Genomic DNA, 12,434 nt, shown 5'->3' with positions numbered 1-12,434 from the left:
AATACAGTTCCTCATGTTGTGGTGACCCCCAACCATAAAATTATTTTCGTGGCTACGTCATCACTGTAATTTTGCTACTGTTATGAATCGTCACGTAAACATCTGATATGCAGGATGGATTTTCATTGTTACAGATTGAACATAATTGAAGCATAGTGATTGATCACAAAAACAGTATGTAATTATATATGTGTTTTCCGATGTGAACATGATGAGGGGGAGGGTGGCTTGATTCTGTCTCCCTCTCAGGTGCTCTCACCGTACTGTGAATGAATGAACGAACGAATGAATGAATGAAAGAAAGAATGAATGAATGAATGGAAGACAGGCCTGGATTCCAACCCTGCCCATGGCCCTCACTGTTCACGGCAAATCAGGGAAGATCCTGAATCTCTTCAACCTGTTTTCTTACCATACTGTGAATGAATGAATGAACGAATGAATCAATGAATGAATGAAAGAATGAATGAATGGAAGACAGGCCTGGGTTCCAACACTGCCTATGGCCCTCACTATTCATGGAAAATGAGGGAAGACCCTTAATCTCTTCAACCTGTTTTCTTACCATACTGTGAATGAATGAACGAATGAACAAATGAATGAATGAAAGAATGAATAAATGAATGAATGAAAGAATGACTGGAAGACAGGCCTGGATTCCAACCCTGCCCATGGCCCTCACTGTTCAGAGGGAAGACCATTTATCTCTTCAACCTGTTTTCTTACCATACTGTGAATGAATGAACAAACGAATGAACAAATGAATGAATGAAAGAAAGAATGAATGAATGAATGAATGGAAGACAGGCCTGGGTTCCAACCCTGCTCATGGCCCTCACTGTTCACGGCAAATCAGGGAAGACCCTTAATCTCTTCAACCTGTTTTCTTACCTGCCAACTGGGAGGTTACGCATATAACCCACCTCGAAGGGTTTGTGAAGATGAGCTCGCGGAGGCGGGTTCCCAGGACCCACAAAATGCCAGGGCTAAGACCGCCCTCCCTCGACTCTGACCAGCGCTGGCAAAGGACAGCCCTCAGGACTCCGCCCTCTGCTATCCCTGTGGTCGCTGGCAATCGGCGCTGCTGCCCTGGCCGGTTTAGCTCAGTGGCCAGCGTGTCGGCCTGTGGACGGAAGGGTCCTGGGTTCGATTCCGGTCAAGGCCATGTACCTGGGTTGCAGGCTCCACCCCCGGACGAGGTGCACGCAGGAGGCAACCCATCCATGTGTCTCTCTCACATCCATGTCAGTGGTTGAGCGTCCTCCTAGGAACCAGGAGGTCAGGGTTCGATTCCCGGTCAGGGCACAGGCTGGGGTTGTGGGATGGATCCCCAATGAGTCCGAGACGAAGGACGCGTGTCCATCGGCTGCTAGAACATTTGCCGCCGGTATCAGTGGGGAGAGATGGTGCGCCTGAGTGTAAGGGAAATGAATGCAACACGATTAGAGTCATCAATCATTAGCGAACGTTGTGGTTTGTGATTAATAATGATGTACAACATGATAGTGTAAAAATTGAGAAAACTTATATTAAAACGTTTCTTACATGTCGTCCTATTGGCTGGGCCGCAGAAATATTCGTTGTGGGCGCATGCGGCCGGCGGGCCGCGAGTTTGACACGCGTGGAGTACACAGGCCATTCGCCTGGTGACAGGGTCTCATTTCCCCACCGGCTTTTGCAGACCCATCGCCCCTCCTACCCCATCCTCCAGGGACACACCATCCAGCCGCACGGTCACAGGCGCAGGCTGTCGGCACCGAATACTTTTACAACATCCAGTGCATTCGGATTTGTTTCTGGCCCGGCCAGGGCGGCTCAGTGGTTGAGCGTCGACCTAGGAACCAGGAGGTCACGGTTCGATTCCCGGTCAAGGGCACATGCCCGGGTTGCGGGCTCGATCCCCAGTAGGGGGCGTGCAGGAGGCAGCCAGTCCATGATTCTCTCTCATCATCGATGTTTCTCTCTCTCTCCCTCTTGAAATCAATAAAAATATGTTTTAAAAAAGAAAAGATGTGTTTTTTGCTTGGGAAGACATCCGTAAAGAATTCATTAAACGCTCACACAGATAGAATCCTATAGAATAAAGAGCTAAGATGCTAATTAGACCGAACGACCTTCCAGACAACCTTCCGGATGACCTTCCAAACAAAGCCGGGGCTGCAAGAGCTGAGCCCTTTGCATGAATTTCGTGCACCGGGCCTCTAGTATCCACATAACAGGGACGGAGGTGAAAGGGCTAGTGAGTGACCAGACCCGACTGGAGAAGGAATGAGATGAGACCCTCTGTGAAGAACCGGCCGCGTTGCTACTAAACGCACCCCCGCCAGGGGACGCCGCTGCTCGCCCAGCCTGTGCCCAGATCCAGAGAAGAGAGACAGCGGTCGGGGCGTAGGAGCTCAATGCCGTGTATCGGAGGCTTTTAAGGGCCATCACATTGATCGAAAGGATGGTTTCAAAAGGCAGAAAAGACAGGTGCATAACCAGGAAGGGCCGGCCCTTGAAAACGGGTTCGTTGGTAACTGCCTCTTCGTCCTCAGGAGTCACGCTCAGCAGACCCCATGGAAAGAGACGGAAATTCGAGTCCGAACCTGCTAAATGAATGGGGACTCGTGAATGAATGATCATCTGCACTCGCTTTCTTTTTAAAATAAAAAATATTTTTTTATTGATTTCAGAGAGGAAGGGAGAGGGGGAAAGAGGGAGAGAGAGAGAAACATCCATGAGGAGAGAGAAGCATCGATCGGCTGCCTCCTGCACGCCCGACTGGGGATGGAGCCTGCAACCCGGGCATGTGCCCTAATCGGGAATCGAACCCTGACCCCCTGGTTCCTAGGTCAGAGCTCAACCGCTGAGCCACGCCGGCCGGCCGGGCGGGATTCACTTCTTATCCCCAAGGCTTCGAGGTGGGCTTGTGTCTCCGTGTTTTGCAGGAGCTCGTCTGCGTAAGTGCATCCCGCGTTGTGCCCTTGATAACGTGGCCACCTTCCATGAAATGCCTCGTCTTTCTTTGCAGCCAGGGAACATTTAACTATTAAAAATGACGCAAACCGTGACCACGACCGGTAACTGTGACAGAATTCTGACGGCTTATAGAAATCTCATCACCGATCCCCAATGGACTCGGGACGTGCCTGGAGGCCCTCTACTCGAACCAGTTCTCCTTGAGCAAAAACCCAGCGGCGTCCCGGAAGCCGCGACGGTACAGGGATTCCATTTCCCGCTGGCCCGGCGGGAACAGGGCCTGGTTGAGCCGCACCAAGTTGGCCACGGACACCTAGGACAGAGAGACAGGGTGGGGCTGTAGGGCAGGGCCGTGCGTTATATCTGTAACCTGATGATTAGCAATCTACACTAATCGAAGAGAAACATGCAAATTGGTGTCACTCCGCGACGCCCACCAGCCAATCAGGGCGAGGATGCAAATTAACCCAACAAAGATGGCGGGTAATTTGCATACATAGGCGCAGAGCAAAGACTGAAGACGGCGTAGAAGGAAGCCAAGCGCTGCAGAAGGGAGCAAGGCAGCGGAGAAGGGAGCGAAGCCCGCCTCCCTTCTCTGCTTTGCTCCGGCCGCAGGAAGCCCTATTCTTGCAGGAATCTTCCTGCAACGGGCCTCTAGTAATAGAAATAAAATAAAAAATAAAACGAGGAGGGCCCAGTCGGCGTGGCTCCGTGGTTGGGCGAGAACCTAGGAGCCAGGAGGTCACGGTTGGATTCCCGATCAAGGGTACATGTCTGGGATGCGGGCTGGATCCCTAGTAGGGGGCGTGCAGGAGGCAGCCATCAATAGTTCTGTCTTCTCATTGATGTTTCTCTCTCCCTCCCTCTCCCTTCCTCTCTGAAATCAATAAAAATATATTTTTTAAAAAATAAAACTTGCCGCCGAGAACACGCAGTTTGTACAGGAAACGATGCGTGAGCTCACCATCTCGGAGCACGGGGGGGGATTTTAGGGACGACGTTCGCCACTCACCAAGATGTCCTGGTTGGCGATGCTGACGTAGACGCCCAGCTGCCCCTTGTCCTGCGGGGAGATGTCCAGGCGGCCGCAGAAGGGGGAGATGGTCACCGTGCGGCCCACGGGCAGGATGGGGAGGCTGTTGGTGAACCCGCCGTCCACCCACGTCTGCGGAGGGAAACCCGTAGTCACACGTGGGCCTGACCCGGCTGCCTGGTGGAGGGCGTGTGTACGGAGACCTCGACAGTCCGTGCCTGGGATCTGCTCCTGAATTACTAGTGACCGGGGCCAGTCCCATAGGGGGTTTGGGTTGGGAGAGAAACTAATGTTTGTGCCCATAGCATACACCCCTGGTGCATAAGAGCGGCCAGAACCGGGGAATCTGGCCAATGGTTTAGAATTTAACTCGATTGGCCCTGGCCTGTTGAGCTCAGTGGGTAGAGCATCGGTCTGCGGACTGAAGGGTCCCGGGTTCGATTCCCGGTCAAGGGCACATGCCCGGGTTGCGGGCTCGATCCCCAGTAGGGTGCATGCAGGAGGCCGCCGGTCCATGATTCTCTCTCGTCATGGATGTTTCTCTCTCTCTCCCTTCCTCTCTGAAATCAACAACAAAAATTTTTTTCCCCAATATTAAATATATATTTATTTTTACATACAAAAATATTTTACCAGGCATATGGAATGCCACAGATTGAACATTTCAATAATTTTTGTTTGGGACACTGTGTGGAAATATGCGAAAAGAAAAATTTCATAGGGGCAGCTTCTGAAAAATCAATAATTGTGTTACAAAAAATTTTATGTATACAAGGACAGTTAATATTTCTTTTACACAGGACTTAGCAAAAACAATGACTTGGCAAGCAGTCGCGATTAATTTTTATTTTTAAACTTTTTCATCAGAAACTTACTTGGGCCGCTTGTCGAGCTTTGAGTTTTAGGTTGCCAACAAGATTTTGTCCTCTGTTAAAAACAAACAAACAAACAAACAACTTCGCAGACTAGAAGTTAAAAAAGGCATGCATTTGTGTTAAAAAATAAAGGTATACCGAAATGAAATGGGGTAAATCCCCCCAAAGCAAGGTTAAAATAAATATATTTTTTAAAAAATGTTGCTTTCCAGTGATATAATAGAACTAGAGGCCCAGTGCACGAAATTCGTGCACCCGTAGGGTCCCTAGGCCTGGCTGGCGATCAGCGCTGATCTGGGGGGCGATCAGGGGGGTCCCCGCTGGCACCCGCCTTGGCTGGCCTGGGGCCTGTGGGCTGGGGCAACTCAGAGCGTCTGCCCCCTGGTGGTCAGTGGGTGTCATAGCGGCTGGTCGTTCCACTGTTCGGTCGATTTGCATATTAGGCTGTTATTATATAGCCTAGATCTCAGACAGGAAGAGAGAGGGGAGAGAGAGAGAGAAACATCCATGATGAGAGAGAACCATGGATCAGCTGCCTCCTGCACACACCCTACTGGGGATCGCGCCCACAATCCGGGCATGTACCTTTGACCGGGAATCGAACCCGGGACCCTTCAGTCCGCAGACCGATGCTCTACCCACTGAGCTCAACAGGCCAGGGCCAATCGAGTTAAATTCTAAACCATTGGCCAGATTCCCCGGTTCTGGCCGCTCTTATGCACCAGGGGTGTATGCTATGGGCACAAACATTAGTTTCTCTCCCAACCCAAACCCCCTATGGGACTGGCCCCGGTCACTAGTAATTCAGGAGCAGATCCCAGGCACGGACAGTTGAGGTCTCCGTACACACGCCCTCCACCAGGCAGCCGGGTCAGGCCCACGTGTGACTACGGGTTTCCCTCCGCAGACGTGGGTGGACGGCGGGTTCACCAACATTTCTCTTGCTGCTTTTAAGATTCTCTCTTTGTCTTTTGCTCTTGGCATTTTAATTATGATGTGTCTTGGTGTGGTCCTCTTTGGATTCCTTTTGTTTGGGGTTCTCTGCGCTTCTTGGACCTGTAAGTCCATTTCTTTCACCAGGTGGGGGAAGTTTTCTGCCATTATTTCTTCAAATAGGTTTTCAATATCTTGCTGTCTCTCATCTTCTGGCACCCCTATTATTCTGATGTTTGTACGCTTGAAGCTGTCCCAGAGGCTCCTTACACTATCTTCGTATTTTCGGATTCTTTTTTCATTTTGCTTTTCCGGTTGGGTGTTTTTTGCTTCTTCGCATTTCAAATCTTTGGCTTGATTCTTGTGCTCCTCTGGTCTGCTATTGGGTGTCTGTATAATATTCTTTATTTCAGTCCGTGTATGCTTAATTTCTAGTTGGTTCTTTATCATAGCATCGAGGGTCTCATTAGTTTTCGTGACTCTCTCCTCAAGTTTATTGACAGCTTCTAGCACATTTTTGCAAGCCCTCAAAATTGCGATTTTTAGCTCTATATCCTCCATTTCTGTCATGTTTTTTTGTCTCCGCATTTTTTTATGCTTTCTTGGTGCACCCCCTAGTGGTCTTTGTGCGCAGTCTTGTTCTAGTTGAGCCTTGATTGTTGTAGTTAACACTAGAGGGATTTGACCACCAGGCCGACTGGCTGTGTGAATCTAAAATTTTTTCTTAACGACGTAGAATTTTGTAGGAAATCACATACCCAGTCTCGGGTCTGAGTGTGAGTGCCTCTCCGTGCCTGAGCCGTTTTCCGTTTCCTCCCTCAGGTGCTCCTGGCCAGCAGCTTCCTGCCCCTCTATGCCGGCCTGAAGCCCGTGGAGTACAAAGGACAGGTACGCTCTGATCCCTGACCCATGATCAGGGATCCCATGCAGATAAGTCCCCTTCGAAGAACCCAGTGTTATAATTACGCTTCCTGGTGGTTCCGAATCAGCCCACAGGGCCTTCATGGTTCTACTTAAGTTCCAGACAGAAAATTCTGGTCTCCAGCCCGGCCAGCGTGGCTCAGTGGTTGAGCCTCCACCTAGGAACCAGGAGGTCATGGTTTGATTCCTGGTCAAGGACACATGCCTGGGTTGCGGGGTCGACCCCCAGTAGGGGGCGTGCAGGAGGCAGCCGGTCCATGATGATTCTCTCTCGTCATGGATGTTTCTCTCTCTCTCCCTTCCTCTCTGAAATCAACAACAAAAATTTTTTTCCCCAATATTAAATATATATTTATTTTTACATACAAAAATATTTTACCGGGCATATGGAATTCCACAGATTGAACATTTCAGTAATTTTTGTTTGGGACACTGTGTGGAAATATGCGAAAAGAAAAATTTCATAGGGGCAGCTTCTGAAAAATCAATAATTGTGTTACAAAAAATTTTATGTATACAAGGACAGTTAATATTTCTTTTACACAGGACTTAGCAAAAACAATGACTTGGAAAGCAGTCACGATTAATTTTTATTTTTAAACTTTTTCATCAGAAACTTACTTGGGCCGCTTGTCGAGCTTTGAGTTTTAGGTTGCCAACAAGATTTTGTCCTCTGTTAAAAACAAACAAACAAACAAACAACTTCGCAGACTAGAAGTTAAAAAAGGCATGCATTTGTGTTAAAAAATAAAGGTATACCGAAATGAAATGGGGTAAATCCCCCCAAAGCAAGGTTAAAATAAATATATTTTTTAAAAAATGTTGCTTTCCAGTGATATAATAGAACTAGAGGCCCAGTGCACGAAATTCGTGCACCCGTAGGGTCCCTAGGCCTGGCTGGCGATCAGCGCTGATCTGGGGGGCGATCAGGGGGGTCCCCGCTGGCACCCGCCTTGGCTGGCCTGGGGCCTGTGGGCTGGGGCAACTCAGAGCGTCTGCCCCCTGGTGGTCAGTGGGTGTCATAGCGGCTGGTCGTTCCACTGTTCGGTCGATTTGCATATTAGGCTGTTATTATATAGCCTAGATCTCAGACAGGAAGAGAGAGGGGAGAGAGAGAGAGAAACATCCATGATGAGAGAGAACCATGGATCAGCTGCCTCCTGCACACACCCTACTGGGGATCGCGCCCACAATCCGGGCATGTACCTTTGACCGGGAATCGAACCCGGGACCCTTCAGTCCGCAGACCGATGCTCTACCCACTGAGCTCAACAGGCCAGGGCCAATCGAGTTAAATTCTAAACCATTGGCCAGATTCCCCGGTTCTGGCCGCTCTTATGCACCAGGGGTGTATGCTATGGGCACAAACATTAGTTTCTCTCCCAACCCAAACCCCCTATGGGACTGGCCCCGGTCACTAGTAATTCAGGAGCAGATCCCAGGCACGGACAGTTGAGGTCTCCGTACACACGCCCTCCACCAGGCAGCCGGGTCAGGCCCACGTGTGACTACGGGTTTCCCTCCGCAGACGTGGGTGGACGGCGGGTTCACCAACAGCCTCCCCATCCTGCCCGTGGGCCGCACGGTGACCATCTCCCCCTTCTGCGGCCGCCTGGACATCTCCCCGCAGGACAAGGGGCAGCTGGGCGTCTACGTCAGCATCGCCAACCAGGACATCTTGGTGAGTGGCGAACGTCGTCCCTAAAATCCCCCCCCGTGCTCCGAGATGGTGAGCTCACGCATCGTTTCCTGTACAAACTGCGTGTTCTCGGCGGCAAGTTTTATTTTTTAAAAAATATATTTTTATTGATTTCAGAGAGGAAGGGAGAGGGAGGGAGAGAGAAACATCAATGAGAAGACAGAACTATTGATGGCTGCCTCCTGCACGCCCCCTACTGGGGATCCAGCCCGCATCCCTGACATGTGCCCTTGACCGGGAATCCAACCGTGACCTCCTGGCTCCTAGGTTCTCGCCCAACCACGGAGCCACGCCGGCTGGGCCCTCCTCGTTTTGTTTTTTATTTTATTTCTATTACTAGAGGCCCATTGCAGGAAGATTCCTGCAAGAATAGGGCTTCCTGCGGCCAGAGCGAAGCAGAGAAGGGAGGCGGGCTTTGCTCCTGTCTCCGCTGCCTCGCTCCCTCCCATCTCCGCCGCTCCGCTCCCTTCTGCAGCGCTTGGCTTCCTTCTACGCCGTCTTCAGTCTTCGCTCTGCGCCTATGTATGCAAATTAATCGCCATCTTTGTTGGGTTAATTTGCATACTCGCTCTGATTGGCTGATGGGCGTCGCGGAGTGACACCAATTTGCATGTTTCTCTTCGATTAGTGTAGATTGCTAATCATCAGGTTACAGATATAACGCACGGCCCTGCCCTACAGCCCCACCCTGTCTCTCTGTCCTAGGTGTCCGTGGCCAACTTGGTGCGGCTCAACCAGGCCCTGTTCCCGCCGGGCCAGCGGGAAATGGAATCCCTGTACCGTCGCGGCTTCCGGGACGCCGCTGGGTTTTTGCTCAAGGAGAACTGGTTCGAGTAGAGGGCCTCCAGGCACGTCCCGAGTCCATTGGGGATCGGTGATGAGATTTCTATAAGCCGTCAGAATTCTGTCACAGTTACCGGTCGTGGTCACGGTTTGCGTCATTTTTAATAGTTAAATGTTCCCTGGCTGCAAAGAAAGACGAGGCATTTCATGGAAGGTGGCCACGTTATCAAGGGCACAACGCGGGATGCACTTACGCAGATAAACTGGAAAACACGGAGACTCGAGCCCACCTCGAAGCCTTGGGAATAAGAAGTGAATCCCGCCCGGTCGTTATCAAGGGCACAACGCGGGATGCACTTACGCAGACGAGCTCCTGCAAAACACGGAGACACAAGCCCACCTCGAAGCCTTGGGGATAAGAAGTGAATCCCGCCCGGCCGGCCGGCGTGGCTCAGCGGTTGAGCTCTGACCTAGGAACCAGGGGGTCAGGGTTCGATTCCCGATTAGGGCACATGCCCGGGTTGCAGGCTCCATCCCCAGTCGGGCGTGCAGGAGGCAGCCGATCGATGCTTCTCTCTCCTCATGGATGTTTCTCTCTCTCTCCCTCTTTCCCCCTCTCCCTTCCTCTCTGAAATCAATAAAAAAATATTTTTTATTTTAAAAAGAAAGCGAGTGCAGATGATCATTCATTCATGAGTCCCCATTCATTTAGCAGGTTCGGACTCGAATTTCCGTCTCTTTCCATGGGGTCTGCGAGCGTGACTCCTGAGGACGAAGAGGCAGTTACCAACGAACCCGTTTTCAAGGGCCGGCCCTTCCTGGTTATGCACCTGTCTTTTCTGCCTTTTGAAACCATCCTTTCGATCAATGTGATGGCCCTTAAAAGCCTCCGATACACGGCATTGAGCTCCTACGCCCCGACCGCTGTCTCTCTTCTCTGGATCTGGGCACAGGCTGGGCGAGCAGCGGCGTCCCCTGGCGGGGGTGCGTTTAGTAGCAACGCGGCCGGTTCTTCACAGAGGGTCTCATCTCATTCCTTCTCCAGTCGGGTCTGGTCACTCACTAGCCCTTAGCGGCGTCCCCTGGCGGGGGTGCGTTTAGTAGCAACGTGGCCGGGTCTTCACAGAGGGTCTCATCTCGGTTCCTTCTCCAGTCGGGTCTGGTCGCTCACTAGCCCTGTCACCTCCGTCCCTGTTATGTGGATACTAGAGGCCCGGTGCACGAAATTCATGCAAAGGGCTCAGCTCTTGCAGCCCCGGCTTTGTTTGGAAGGTCATCCGGAAGGTTGTCTGGAAGGTCGTTCGGTCTAATTAGCATCTTAGCTCTTTATTCTATAGGATTCTATCTGTGTGAGCGTTTAATGAATTCTTTACGGATGTCTTCCCAAGCAAAAAACACATCTTTTCTTTTTTAAAACATATTTTTATTGATTTCAAGAGGGAGAGAGAGAGAAACATCGATGATGAGAGAGAATCATGGACTGGCTGCCTCCTGCACGCCCCCTACTGGGGATCGAGCCCGCAACCCGGGCATGTGCCCTGACCGGGGACTGCACCCTGATCTCCTGGTTCCTAGGTCGACGCTCAACCACTGAGCCACCCAGGCCGGGCCAGAAACAAATCCGAAAGCACTGGATGTTGTAAAAGTATTCGGTGCCGACAGCCTGCGCCTGTGACCGTGCGGCTGGATGGTGTGTCCCTGGAGGATGGGGTAGGAGGGGCGATGGGTCTGCAAAAGCCGGTGGGGAAATGAGACCCTGTCACCAGGCGAATGGCCTGTGTACTCCACGCGTGTCAAACTCGCGGCCCGCCGGCCGCATGCGCCCACAACGAATATTTCTGCGGCCCAGCCAATAGGACGACATGTAAGAAACGTTTTAATATAAGTTTTCTCAATTTTTACACTATCATGTTGTACATCATTATTAATCACAAACCACAACGTTCGCTAATGATTGATGACTCTAATCGTGTTGCATTCATTTCCCTTACACTCAGGCGCACCATCTCTCCCCACTGATACCGGCGGCAAATGTTCTAGCAGCCGATGGACACGCGTCCTTCGTCTCGGACTGACTTGCTTGGTGTGCGCAACGGGAAATCTCTCGCTTTCGGAGAACGAGAAAAACGGGTTTATCTGCGTGACGCTGATTCATTGATGCTGTTATTCCGTGTCTGGTAAGTTCATGTTCAAGAAAAAATACAAATTTTTATTAAAATGTGCTATTATTTTCTGTGAGCGACGGCTCGTTTATCTCAGCCCTTTGCCTTCAGCACGTCTCCGTCGGAATAAACCCACGTTTCTGTGGAAACGGAAGCTTCTGTTTGTTTGCGGCCGCACACACGTCAACCGTGTGTATTTGGCCCGTGTTCGCCAGATCCCGGGATGCCTGCGGGGCGATGACTGTGATTGGCGGCTCGCCCCGTTCCCAGGTCCCTGTTGGCGCCCATTCCCTAATAACCTCCTCCGAATGGCTGTCCTTTAACATCCCATCCTCGCTTCCTCTTTTCAGGAACATCCTTGCTTTGTAGCTATGGTTACAAACACCGACAATTAGGGAAGACAGATGTGGCTGTCAGGTTCAGCGATGCTCTAACAGGCCAGGCCGTAGTAAACAACAAAACTCTGCCACACGGGGGCTTGGGAAGTCGCCCTGAGCGTCAGAAGCTGGCAAAACGCCCGTCGTAGGGTCCTGGTATCGGAGGGGTGGGTGCCCTGTACCTGCCAATATTTATAACATCCTTCACGGCCACAAAGAACCGTCCACTTAAACATGGGCCTGCTCCACGGGGTCAGACATTGACTAAACTCACCCCATTGCCTCGGCAGGGCCACGCCACATGATCTCCTGGGGCTTACACGGCCCCTCGGCCGAACGTTCCCCACCCCAGGCCACCTGCCTCTCAGGTTTTCCGATGCCTGTGACGTGTGCCCTATGCACGTGCAATACATTTATAAATAAATAAACAAAATGGGACGCATGGGAATGATTTTCTAAGCAGAACAGGGCCATGACAGTTTGCCAACGCCATGCGAACCCGATACACACGGTGTCTCAGGATGACTCACTGGAGACCCACTCCGAGGTGTTAGCCAGCCTCACCTCCGTAAACTTTAAAAAAAGATGCATATAAAGACGTGCCCTCTTGTATTTATGAACTAGAGGCCCGGTGCATGAAATTCGAGCACGGCGGGGGAGGGGGGGGGGCCCTCAGCCCCGCCTGCATCC

The 12,434-nt window shown here is 51.2% G+C and overlaps 2 protein-coding genes across 2 annotated transcripts in view; one reads left to right on the top strand and one right to left on the bottom strand.

Annotated features, from left to right (window-relative positions):
• Window positions 1-9,529, top strand: part of PNPLA4 (patatin-like phospholipase domain containing 4) — an 11,431-nt gene extending 1,902 nt beyond the window's left edge. Inside the window, exons 3-5 of the mRNA XM_005880822.2 lie at window positions 6,602-6,690; window positions 8,252-8,404; window positions 9,128-9,529. Of these exons, the coding sequence (XP_005880884.1) occupies window positions 6,602-6,690; window positions 8,252-8,404; window positions 9,128-9,259 (374 nt within the window). The 3' untranslated portion in view covers window positions 9,260-9,529. The remainder of the gene's footprint in view (window positions 1-6,601; window positions 6,691-8,251; window positions 8,405-9,127) is intronic.
• Window positions 2,806-4,421, bottom strand: LOC106723822 (patatin-like phospholipase domain-containing protein 4). The gene is made up of 2 exons (XM_014528831.1): window positions 3,974-4,421; window positions 2,806-3,274 (listed from the first exon to the last, which is right to left on the bottom strand). Exons 1-2 carry the CDS (start codon window positions 4,295-4,297, stop codon window positions 3,143-3,145), a joined length of 456 nt encoding a protein of 151 aa, XP_014384317.1. The 5' UTR covers window positions 4,298-4,421; the 3' UTR covers window positions 2,806-3,142.
• Window positions 9,530-12,434: the final 2,905 nt, after the last annotated feature.

Source organism: Myotis brandtii, unplaced genomic scaffold (assembly GCF_000412655.1).
Source record: "Myotis brandtii unplaced genomic scaffold, ASM41265v1 scaffold655, whole genome shotgun sequence".
Classification (NCBI taxonomy): domain Eukaryota; kingdom Metazoa; phylum Chordata; class Mammalia; order Chiroptera; family Vespertilionidae; genus Myotis; species Myotis brandtii.
This window is presented reverse-complemented; position numbering and strand designations above follow the sequence as displayed.